Here is a 12,354-nt window from a genome sequence, read left to right on the forward strand (position 1 = left end):
AAATACAAGTGGTGAATCATTTCTAAAATAAAAATGATATAAGTGACGTTAAAATAAAGTGATGAATCATTATCTAAAAAATAAAAATAACATAAAATGAGTGAGATGGAGTAAAATATAAGTGATATTTGTCACTGCGTTCATAAAATTTACTACATTTTACTTTTTAGTCCATCCTATTAAATTTACAGTTCATAACTTACACTCTTTTGATTGCCATCAACATAATATTTAACTAATTTTTTTATCTCATCCATACATTTTTCCTATTTTCTCATAAGATATTATTTTATCCACTTTTTAAATTTTTTTCGCCAATAGCCACGTCATAATTTTTATGGGGGTATAATTATAGGAAAAATTCTAAAAAAAAAACATGAGGTTAAATTGGAAAAAAGGACACAAAATTGGGTTAAGCGCCAATCTCTTTGCTTTTGCTTCTCTACTTCATCTGGATTCTGGGATCTTAAAATCGATCATCAATCAATCACTCTATAACAATATTTCTCTCAGCCCAATTGATTTGAGCAACATCAAATGCAATTTTCAAGGTTAAAAATGGGGTCTTGGCTCCACAACAAGATCGTTGAACCCCTTCTCCAAATTTTACGCAGGTATTCTTTTCTTTCCATTCTTCTCTGTCTCAAATTCCGGATCTTTTTCATCGATAATAGCCAAATCTTAATCGTTTTTTGAGTTGGGCATTATTTTATATGTAGATAAATTACAATTATTTATCTCAGCTCAAGTTTTTAAGCTCTAATTTGATTAAAATTATTCTTTCTAGGCTAAATTACTCTCGATTGTTGGTTTATTATCAACCATTTTCATTTTTCACACAATAATGAATTAATTTTTTTTTGATTAAATTAATGATAGAGGTGCGGAGCCTAAACAATTGGCATTTTCATCAGCTCTTGGCTTTACTTTGGGTGTATTCCCAATATGTGGTATGTTATCTTTCATTATCCTTTGTTATGTTTGTTTTTTTCCTCAAAAAAAAATCTTAGTTGAAATTTTGTATTTATTTGAGTTTTGGGGCCTTGCAAGCTTAAAGTAAATTGTTTTTTGGGCATGCCAAATTAAGGTATGCTTCCATTAACTGTTTCTGGGTTTAACTTGCAGAAAAGATGATATATTGAGGATGTGTTTGGTATGAAAAGTGTAAATGAAATGAAAAGGGAATTCTTAAAGAGGGGTAATGTTATTGTTAAGTAGTAGTATTATTATTAATTGTTTGGTATAAAGAGGGTTAAGGGTATGAGAATGGTGAGAGAGGAGATGAAGAGGATGACTTTGCTTCTTTATTTGTTACCTCCAATGTTAGTGTGTAATGAAAAGTAATGGAAACATTACTCACACAACCAAAAGTAATGTGTCAATGATCTAATTTGGTGTTTGCGTCATTAATCTTGTATAAATTATTCTATATAGTTCAAATTGTGATGGATAATGCTTTGTGACTTCGCTATATGCGTGTAACGCGAATGTTCATGTTGATACATGATGGGACTCAATCAATACATAGTATTGGTGATTCATGCTTGCTTTTTCTTTAGTTCGAAGTTCCTTTTCGTACCTTTTTACTATATTTGATGCTAGCTGGGTGAATAATGGATGGGTTTTACTTCAAAATCGTACGCAAACTACATACACAAAGTTCAAAGAGTTTAGTTTTAGGCGTTTTGAATATAAGTATCTAACACCCAAAAATATGAACATAATTTGTCAAGGCGTTTAAGTGGATGATCAAATCTTAGAACATCTCAAAATATAAGAAGAGGTGCAAGTTTTAGGACTGAGGGACTAAGTGGTTTTGATAAAATCTCTAACTTATGGGCAGTGGGGCATTGTCTATACAGTGTATATATAGATGAAAATCTATATTTATGAAGTAGAGTGCTGAACATATCTAATTAGTGAAACTTGCTTATCTTGTGTCCTGGTTCTGAAAAGTGTGAACACAAATGCGATAGCTTATCTAAGTTATGCTAATATGTGGATATTGAAGTTAAGCTTTACATTCTGACGGAGATTATTGAAACGTAGCTTTACCTTTTGACAGGGGTTACTGTTTTTCTATGTGGACTCGCTATTCCTTTGTTGGGATCGCGGTGCCATCCTCCAACTGTGTTGCTAACTAATTTTGTGGCTACGCCCATTGAGTTGAGGTAATGTTGCTCTTGAAGGAATTACTGGTATCATTTTTAATCAGATTTATATTTACATGTTTTTTCTTCCAAATTCCTGCTTGACTTTACTTAATTATAGCTTATATGCTTTGTAGTTTGGTGGTTCCCTTCCTACGTCTTGGTGAAGCTATATGTGGTGGTCCTCAATTTCCATTAACTTCTGATGCGTTGAAGAAAGTCTTGACTGGCAAAGCTTCAGTTGAAGTCCTTCTAAGTATTGTTCATGCGGTATGTATTTCTTTGTAGATGTATACATTTTTCTTGTACGCCTAATCATATCCGACCACCATTTTTCTTATCGACTCTAATGATGATTACCAAGCTAGTGGTGGAAAGTAGGAGGAGATGGATTAGAAGTAGACATGACAATTTTTGTCGATCAAAATTGTTCAGAAACCCAAAAATATTGACATGTGACTCGACCCAAAAATTAGAAAATTGAGTCGAATCTTATCATAGAACGGTAAATTTGTTTTTATCAAATTTGTTCAATTCTTTTGAGTTCCACGTCTTCACTTTTTATAGAGATTATATCGCATTTCGCAAATAAGCAGTTTTGGTCACAGTTGCGGTAATAATCGCAATACATTTTTTCGTTTAATCCCAGAACGTATAGAGTGATAACTTGCAAGTTAGCCATTGAACCAACTCGACAAGTGTTCGTTATTTTCTCATTTATTTAGGTGATAAATGTAATACATAATGACACATAATATTCAATTACTTAAGTTCAATTTTTAGTTCTAATTGAAAATTTCATTATACTTATCGTATCTATCGACTACTTTTATCAATTCAATCCAACCTCAAGATATAATTATTTTTCAAAATCTTAAATCATAAATAAAACTTAATTCAAAACGCGTACTATTAATATAATAAAAATCTAGCAATACAAATAGTAGTACTAATAATATTATAAAAATAATATATTAATAATTTTAAAATCATGTCTCTAAATAAATTGTCATCTCTAAATTTTTTTAAATAACTTTAAAAGAAATTTTGAGTATGAATAGAGGTAATACTTAGAAAAAATACAAAATATTTGTATAGAATAATAATATGAATAATCATAAAAATATGAGAGAAAACATTTAAAATACTATAGTAAATAAATAAAAAATAAAGGAAATAAAAAATTTTAGTCATTTTGAGGATGAAGAATATTTCAATAGGAAACTTTACTTTTAAAAATCCGTGGTGATTCTCTTTTAAAAATCCTATCTTTCGTTTATTTTTGAAAGATCCCAACTTTAACTACCACATGTCAAGTTGGTGTTGGTTCTTGTTTTATTTTTAAAATTTAAGAAAACTATAAAGAAAAAGTAATTGAAAAAAATAACAATTAAAATTTGAATTAACTTACTGCTGCCCATCTGTTCTTCCCCACACTTAAACTCACTTCCCCCAACCGGCCATCATGAACCACCCTCCATTACTAGTTGTTTAATTAATCACTTCCTCTTCATCTTCTCTCATTTCTCAAGGAACTTAAATTCAATTCATTGACCATGGCATCTCTTTATTGAAAGAACGTTTGCATTAAGGTGATAAATCATACTTCATATATTTGTTTATAAGTTCTTACTGTCGGAAAAAATGTAAAAAAGGCTTGTAATTTGTTCTTATTGCTTGAAAATCAAGGACAAAATCAATCCAATCCTTAAGTGATTTTTTCTTTAGCTGGTATTATTTTGATTTAAAGTTACATCTACAAAACCATATTTTTATCAGAAAAAATCCCAAAATGGGTGTTTATAATTGGAGAAAAAATGAGTAAAAAAACTGAATTTGGTAAAGAATACAAACAAGGTTCCCCTCCCCAGCGTTGTGTGTTCATAGTGTCAGGGTGGTTTGTAAGTTTGTAAGTTCACGTATATAAGAAGCTCACATGATCAATTCTTGGGAAGTTTAGAAGTATACAATTGTTCTATGATTTAAGTTTTACAATTTTGTTGAGAGGTAGAACATTCCAAGGACTTAAACGTTTAGCTAAACACATTTGATGCTCTCCACTTCTTGGGAAGTGTGATTTCGTATGTTTCTTGTTCTTCATATTAACCAAACAATTAGTAATGCTAGAGGATTATTACATAGGATGTGTTAGAAGCACTTTGGACTACCTAATGTGGGTTGTTTTTTGTATTCTTTACCAATAAAGATTGTTTTGAGACACCCCGAAAGTGCAGTCATTACGGCCTTAAGAAACAAAGACTCTTTTTTCTCACAGTTTCTTCCTATATGTCCTGTTAGTGTGCCTTTGCTATTTTTTTTTTCGAGTTATCCTACCATATTTATGGTGAACAATGATGCTAATAGCTGCCTAATACATAATGTTTTGAGTTTGTATACAGTTGGTGGGATGGTTGTTTGCTGCACCATTCATCTTGGCTTTGCTTTATGTTCTACTTTTGCCATGCTTCAAGATTCTTGTACAGAAATTCAGCTCTGCCCCAACAAGCCCAAAGAAGCCAAAAGGCCATGAAGAACTTCGGCTCAAGGTGAGGGCTGCCTGAATCCCGACCTACGCGATTGTGTGTAGAATACATGTAAATTCTGTTGGATGCTAGAAAATTAGTTTTCTCGAGGCCATATTTGTTTAGACTACATTCTCATTGGCTTCTTAAGTTAAAATTGATCAGGAAATGTTCGAAAGATCTGATCTTTGTTCAGTAATTGTTTGTACATGTTAATTTCGATTGCGAACAGAACAATGATTTCAGGGGATATGATTATGTTGTTTAATATACCATTCTGTCACGGGGCGCCTTTTTATACCCCAAGCATTGAGCATGTAAATCAGATAAATAAAGTGTGTTCTAGAGATGTCTAGAATATTCTGAAAGCTTATTGTTTTGTCTAGAAGAGTCTAGAACACTCTAGAGGTATAATGTAAATATAGTAGGATCGTGACATGTCAGTGAAGCGAAGAACTATTGCCATTTCCAGTGCTATTTGGTATTTAATCTTGTTTTCCCTATCAATATAATCATACAATTAATTAAATATCTTGAAATATTTGTAGTTAGTTTTGTTTTCCCTAAGCCCTATCATGCCTATCAAGGGTTTCAGTCCCTGATTTTCCTCTACTTTTTGTATTTTCAATCTTTTGATAACAAGCAACTAATTTTTCATCACATTAAAATGAGGAAATTTAATTTTTATTTGTATTTTCAATCATTTGAATATAAGTAATTGCTATATTTGTAGTGTTTAGTTAAGTTGGGTTACTCTGTATGTCAGCTTACGAAGTGCTCACACTCTATAAGCTAAGGGGATAACATCTCAAAATCATATTACAATGGGAAAAAGGGTTTCGGTGACTTATAAATTACACATATCATATTTAATTTATCGATGTGGAATAAATCATCTTAACACCCCTTCACCTGCGAACTCCTGTTAAGTTCACATGTGGGAGTAATCAATTCGGGTATGAACATCATTTTATTCGGATGCACCATATTAATTTTTGGTCAAACTATTGGCTCTGTAACCATGTTATATTAAGGTAGATTTACCATGAATGTCAACATAGTTTCGGATAAACATGAGGTATACACATTCCATAAACCAACGGAGATACTATTATAAAATCACACGAAATGAGAAGAAGGACTCCAATAACTTAAAAAAATATGTGTATTATCGTTAATTCATGTGGCATAAAATCATCTCATTAATTGCATTTCAAGTGAGTACCCCCCAATTTTTATGAAAAGATCTAAGTATGGCATCGGATATTTGCAGATATTTCTCCAAAAGTAGAATACTCATATATTAAAGTATTACTCACGGAAAAAGGAAAAATGTGAAAAAGCAAATAGATATTTTTAGTGGAAAACTTATTTCTTTAACTTTTCTAGTTTGACGTGCAAATTGCAACTATTTTTTTTCCACCAAAATTAAGAGTATTTTATTTATTATTTTATTTTGTAATTATGTTTCATCAAATGGAAGTAAGTATTTATTTTTCAAATTGAACTAGTTTTTGTCTTTGTTCGACCTACTCTATAATAAAAAAAAATTATAATAAAAGTATTTTTTTTTATAATAAAATGTTATTAAAGCATAAAACACTACTCAAAGCACTTAAATTTTTTTAAATTTACTCCTACCGTCCTATGTTACACAAAAGAAATATCTAAGGAAAAAATAATCCAAATAGTCATTATCATCCAATAGAAAATTTCTCATTCCACCTAACCATCTAAATGTGCCTAAATTTATTTTTGATGTACTTGAAAATGACATCCCAATATATTTTACTTTATCCTTAGATAAAAAATATGTACTTAACACTATTTAGTATATTGAAATGCTAATGTGAGTCAAAATAATGAAAATAATAAATGGAAAGATTGTAATAATAAAAATATTATGAGTCGTGTCTAAAAATCTATTTGGACTGTTTTTTAGTTTTTTTGGGTTTTATTGGCTCGATTTGTTTGTGTCAATTTATTTTCTTGATTGTTTTTCTTGTTTTTTTTACTTAATTACATATTTTTATTTTTTCACAAAATGTACTTAATCGACTTCAAATTAAAATTTAATCATTTCTCAGACTTTCAAGATACATGTTTTGAGACGTAACTTTTATCGATAAAAGGGCACATCACACTAAAAAGTAAATTGTATGAGATAAAAGACATATAAAATATATGAAACATATACAAAATGGAGATGAAGGCAAGCCAAAATACATAGCATATTATGAATGGATTATTCCAAATTAGAGTACTTAAATTATCAATATGTGACAAATATACAAATTATTAATCCAATGCAAATAGAAAATTTTCCATGTCACCAAGTAAAACCCAACCAAACTAAGCATCCCCAAATATTCAAACTCAATTATATTGATTATTATTTTTTTAATTTTAAAACTATATTTTTTAAGTTTGATTTTTATCTGATCCTCTCATTTTTTCAGCCTATGATAGTATAATTCAAAAAAATGTTACAGTTAAAATAATGAAAATAAGTAATAGTAAAAGTAGCATAAGTTACGTCTATATAAGTAATAGTAAAAGTAACATGAATCACGTCTAATCATCGACGAACGCTCTATACTACTCACTCAATGCCATGGATACGCAACATAGATTAATGCCAAAAATTAAAATTTATTGAACACAATTAAATAATTTAAATAGAATTAAGTGACAAAAACATTATTACAGAGTAAAAACTTTCCTAAACATGCCAAAAAAAAAAATTTGTATTTTCCTCAATAACTTTTTTCTTAATAGAATTTTTTATGCCGAAAATGTGCATTATTAATTTTGATATCTCTTTATTGTTGTTGTCTCTTCTTAGGTACTTTCATATTAATAAAACTTCTAAATATTCAAAAAAAAAAAAAAAATTACAAAATAAAAAAACAAATTAAATAGAAACATCAAAAAATTTAGCGAAAGAGTTGCTCCAATGGTTATCCAAATAGACTTGTCAAAACATGGAACTGCACGCTACCTTTTTCACATGTTTTAACTATAAAATTTCCCATATTTTCTTTTCATTAAACTAATTTATCTTCTTCATGAATACTTATCTACTCCTTTTTTTTATCATCCCTAATCCAAGAATTCTCTGATATTTTTCATTCTTTTTAAAAAAAAATATATGAGTCCGTCTCATCATGAGATGTGCCTATATATATAACTAATTTTTCTAATTGATCATTTTAAATTTTAAGAGAATTATGTTAATAGACTAAATATACATGAGTCAGTCCAATAAAAATATACGACAATAAGACCTGAGTTATTTAAAAATTTGGCTTTTGGGTTTAGGAATTTGGAGCAAATTGTCTTCCTTCTACTATTTAAAAAATGTAAGATTTAGTCTTAGTTAAAGTTTTCGATTTTTCCTCACAATATGTTAATTTTAGACAAAGGATATTCCATACTTATCCCTTAAAAAATTTATTGTAGCATATCGAAATCGCAAATACTCCAATGAGTCAAAATAATAAAAATAAGTAAAAATTCCAGTTGTAATAAGTCTAATAAAAATAGCATGAGTCACGTCTAAAATCAGGATGTATACTATTTAAGATTTGCCCCTTTCGTCATCCAAAAGACTTGTCAATACATGGAATTGCATGCTGCTTTTCCCCATTAAATCTTCCATGTTTGCTTCTTCTTCTTCTTCAACTACCTACTAGTACTTATCTACTCCTTTTTTCTCCCTATTCTCAGGAATCTCTAGATATTTTTTCATTCTTATCAATTAATTTCTTTTTGTAAAACCCTAATTTCCGACGAATTCTTCGTCCAGATTTTGGGTGTGATTTTGTAAATGTCGTCGGTTAATGCAACTTACAGTGGTAGAATTAGTAGTAGTAATGGCATTGTGAATTCTAACACAATTCAAGGAGATGCGAATAGAATTACAGCAAGTAATAGTAGTGGTGGAGGTGGAAGTAGAGATTCATTGAAATTATATGAAGCGATTATATTTTCTGGACCAATTGTGCTCACATTGATTATCCTTTTCTTGTTTTACTTCTTTTATCTTCGTCGTCATAGTGTTGATTGGTCTTCTCTTCGTATGCGAGCTTCTAATGCTGCTGCAGCCGCCGGTTCCGAGGATGTTGGGGTAGAATTTATTTGTTTAATTTGGTGATATTGGTTTATGAGGTATAATTTGTGTTTTATGTTTAAATTGTGTTGTTTGATTTAACTTTAGGTGAAGAAAGAGGTTGGATTGAAGAAAGAAATTAGGGAAATGCTGCCTATTATTGTTTTTAAAGAGAGCTTTTCTGTCAGAGATTCACAGTGAGTTTTCTCTCGTTTATTTTCTGATTTTTCTACCCTGCTCCTTTAATTGTTTGTTTTTTATGGGTTTAATCAAATAAGGTAGAGGAGTTCCATTGATTTTTAGGATGGAATTACGATGTGAATTTGGTGGATAGGAATTAGGAAACAATCAAAGTTAATTAGACATAAATAACCAAAAATGGAGAAAACTAAAAAAATGAAGTGATTGATTTGCGAAATAGATAACAAGACACATAATTAGGTAAAACATTGAAGATTTGAAGTTTATCGCAGCTTTGCATTAGTGGTCTCGTGAAAATGTTATCTAGATATAGATGTCACTGTATAAACCTAGAGGATCTTAGAAGCTGGACAACTGGAGATGTTACTGGATAAAAGACTCTTGGTTGAAGGGACTTAGATTTACTTGCTGGTAAACCGAATCCGGTGGGTTTTTTTCCTGGTTAAAGATGCCCGAGTGTTGGTTCAATCTTTCATTTTCACCAATTATCACTACTAGATTAGTTCACTTCTATTTTTTTGGTTGGATGATGGGGTAAGTTATTTTTGGAGAGTTATGTTGCATTGACTCTTTGAGTACAATTTTCTTAAAGCGGACATGGTGATATGGGTATTGTGATGTGGCAAGTCCAACTCAGGTCAAAACAATGAAAATCTTCAATAAATGGGTTAGTCAAGAAGAGTTACCCGTGTGGCCATGTTGCATATTTGTACTAGAGTCCATGTAATTTAACCAGTATGAAGAGATAGGTATCTAGCTTATGTACATACTTTGAGAATCTGTTAAATGACATGGCTACAGGGACAATGGAGACTAGAACTCTCAAATATGGAGCAGTTACAGTCCAAGCCTAATGTTGTACCAGAAGCAACTTGGAGTTGGATCTGTGGTGTTCAAACTGCTTCTTTGAGTACTATGTCCATCCCTTTACTCATTTGTAATTAGTACATTTATTTTTTGTTTTTGTTCTTCCAAATTTTTGAGAGATAATAATCAGGATTTTCATTTGGTAATATGCTTCTTTGATTGTGACATATCCAAAAAAATACCTGCCGTTTTGCCTTAACATGTTCCGTGGTGGTTTTCTTTATTTTAGACCTTTCTGGAGGATATTATTCTCATTAGCCATTATTAACGCTTTTCTCTGTTTCTGCTCTATTTCGAGCTCTTTTAGCTTGCTTCCTTCATGTGTAATCTATAATTTGGTGGTACTGGGAATTTAGATGGCCTGGCTTAACAATGTTTTTGGAATGTTCATAGATATTTCTCTCTCTCTCTCTCTCTTGATAAAATAAATAATGTTCATAGATATTTAAGGCATGTAATTTTGCAGTTTGTTCTTTTAATTAACCAACCCTGAGTTTTGATTTCTTTGAAGCTTCTGAATAAGCTATTGTAATTATTCCCTTATAAGTGCAAAAGAATTTATTGATGGATATCAAGGTCTAGTAAGGCACTTGATGCTGCTATAAAGATACTAACATTTTGTAGATCATGAAGTTATGGTAAATGCCAAAAAATACATCAGTTCAATTGCTATGGACTTAAGTTGAACACTTGTTCTGAGATTCTCTTCATCTAATATCCTTTTCTTGTGATAGAACTTTGCAGTGCCGCTCGCTACATTGTTTGATAGGATTTTTCGAGTCTTAGAAACCTCATTTACCATGCTTTCTTTTGCAACCAGAGTCATTGCCCTATCCCATGTACAAGATATAAACCTATAACTGTGACTAGGCATTACCAAGAGTGAGATTTGTGAGGTTACCTTGACCTAATTTTAGACTCCACGGCCCGTACTACCCCCCTAGCTCTGTCCTACTGTATACATTTGTACATTTAGCATGGTTTTGAATAATCATCCATAACTGCTGTAATGGCCTTCATCTGTGTTCTGGTATTCCAGCTATCTGTTTCACCTAGAAACCAATTCTGAGCAAAATTTTTAGTTGTAATGTGTATTCGTCAATCTGCAAGTTTGTGGATATTTCATTCCGTAACTCATGTTGTACTAAGCAAGTGATGTCTCTCTCTAGTCTCTGGCAGCACACCTCATGTTTATCCTTAAGGCCCATGTTTCATCTCTTCCCATGAAATGCTAATGATCTTTTTAGTTTTTATTACTGTTTCCTTGGTGCTAGTGTTTTCAAGCTATGACATTTTGGAAACAAAGGGAGTAGTATGATGGACCCACTATCTACAAAACGTGTGTTCACAATGTACATCTAAAAGCATGTAACTAAATATCATGTGCATAAGCTTCCACCGACAACAGGGCCCCTATCTGCATGGATAGCTATTCTAGCACAATATATCCAATCTATCACTGTTATAGGATTGAAACCAGCTACATCCCACAAGTTCCCTTACTGGTCACTGTTTTCCTTGGAAAATGCGTAAAGCATATATCATTGTACTTGTTTCTATTTTCTTAAAAATATTTTGTGTTCATTTATGGAATCTTAATATGTAAAATGATCAAAACTGTACATATACAGATGTTCAGTGTGCTTAGGGGACTATCAAGCAGAAGATAAGCTTCAACAAATACCTGGGTGTGGTCATACATTTCATCTGAACTGCATCGACCATTGGCTAGCCACTCATACAACCTGCCCTCTATGTCGCCTTTCACTCATCAGTCCATCTAAAAGTCCTCCAGCCTCAGAGCCTGATAGTCATAATCCGACTGGCAGTCAAATTAACAACTCAGAAAATACTGATGACTTTCTTCAGCAAAATAGACTCCAAATTGTATGAATGCTTACAGCTTCCGTTTACTTAGGTGATGGGTATGTGAGGTTTCTCTAAAGATTATACATACATGTAACCAGAAAACGAAAGCTAGGATCAATGTAGCTGCTGGTAAACCTGATTAGCAGTTCTAATGCCTGTGACGTTATTGCTGTTGTGTTGTGATATTGTGGATTGCGGGTGAGGGTTCAGCTGTAGCTTCGACATTTTCCACTTTTGTTCGAGGAATTAGGATTCACTAAAAACTAAGTCCATGTGAACTCATAGGGCTGTGTAGAATCAGAACTGGTTGCATCATGCCACTGTATGTCAACAGAGAAATTGCAGTCTAAGGGTCCCAATTACTTAGAAGTTAGAAGGGGACTAATGTTAATGTGTTGTCTTTTAGTATTACCATGTAAAAGTATGCAAAATTTTAATAAACAGTATTAATGATTTCTTGTGGTTGGGTGTAGTGAAAACTATGTAAATTTTGATTTGCATTTTTATGAAATTCTTTACACGTTGGTTTACTCCATACTAGAAGATCCAATTTTATAATTGATACTATCTCATCAAATTTTGAGTTTAATTAGATCAACAAGCAGCATGAATTATCTACTCAGGTAATCCAAAC

At 31.5% G+C, this 12,354-nt stretch overlaps 2 protein-coding genes across 3 annotated transcripts; both read left to right on the forward strand.

Annotated features, from left to right (window-relative positions):
• The first annotated feature begins 376 nt into the window (after positions 1 to 376).
• Positions 377 to 4,978, forward strand: LOC130811044 (uncharacterized). The gene is made up of 5 exons (XM_057677193.1): positions 377 to 614; positions 880 to 950; positions 2,066 to 2,171; positions 2,288 to 2,420; positions 4,550 to 4,978. The coding sequence occupies exons 1-5, from the start codon at positions 538 to 540 to the stop codon at positions 4,709 to 4,711; spliced, it is 549 nt and encodes a 182-aa protein (XP_057533176.1). The 5' UTR covers positions 377 to 537; the 3' UTR covers positions 4,712 to 4,978.
• Positions 4,979 to 8,193: 3,215 nt separating this feature from the next.
• LOC130809947 (RING-H2 finger protein ATL7-like) lies at positions 8,194 to 12,255 on the forward strand. 2 transcript variants are annotated; one of them, XR_009040971.1, is made up of 4 exons: positions 8,194 to 8,801; positions 8,892 to 8,980; positions 9,786 to 9,894; positions 11,483 to 11,622. XR_009040971.1 is itself a non-coding variant. In XM_057675822.1 (3 exons), exons 1-3 carry the CDS (start codon positions 8,502 to 8,504, stop codon positions 11,742 to 11,744), a joined length of 651 nt encoding a protein of 216 aa, XP_057531805.1. In that variant the 5' UTR covers positions 8,206 to 8,501; the 3' UTR covers positions 11,745 to 12,255. The 2 variants fall into 2 exon arrangements, 1 of the variants encoding a protein (XP_057531805.1); XM_057675822.1 differs by lacking the exon at positions 9,786 to 9,894 and having other exon boundaries at positions 8,206 to 8,801; positions 11,483 to 12,255.
• The last annotated feature ends 99 nt before the right edge of the window (positions 12,256 to 12,354 follow it).

Source organism: Amaranthus tricolor, chromosome 4 (genome assembly GCF_026212465.1).
Source record: "Amaranthus tricolor cultivar Red isolate AtriRed21 chromosome 4, ASM2621246v1, whole genome shotgun sequence".
In the NCBI taxonomy this organism is placed as follows: Eukaryota; Viridiplantae; Streptophyta; class Magnoliopsida; order Caryophyllales; family Amaranthaceae; genus Amaranthus; species Amaranthus tricolor.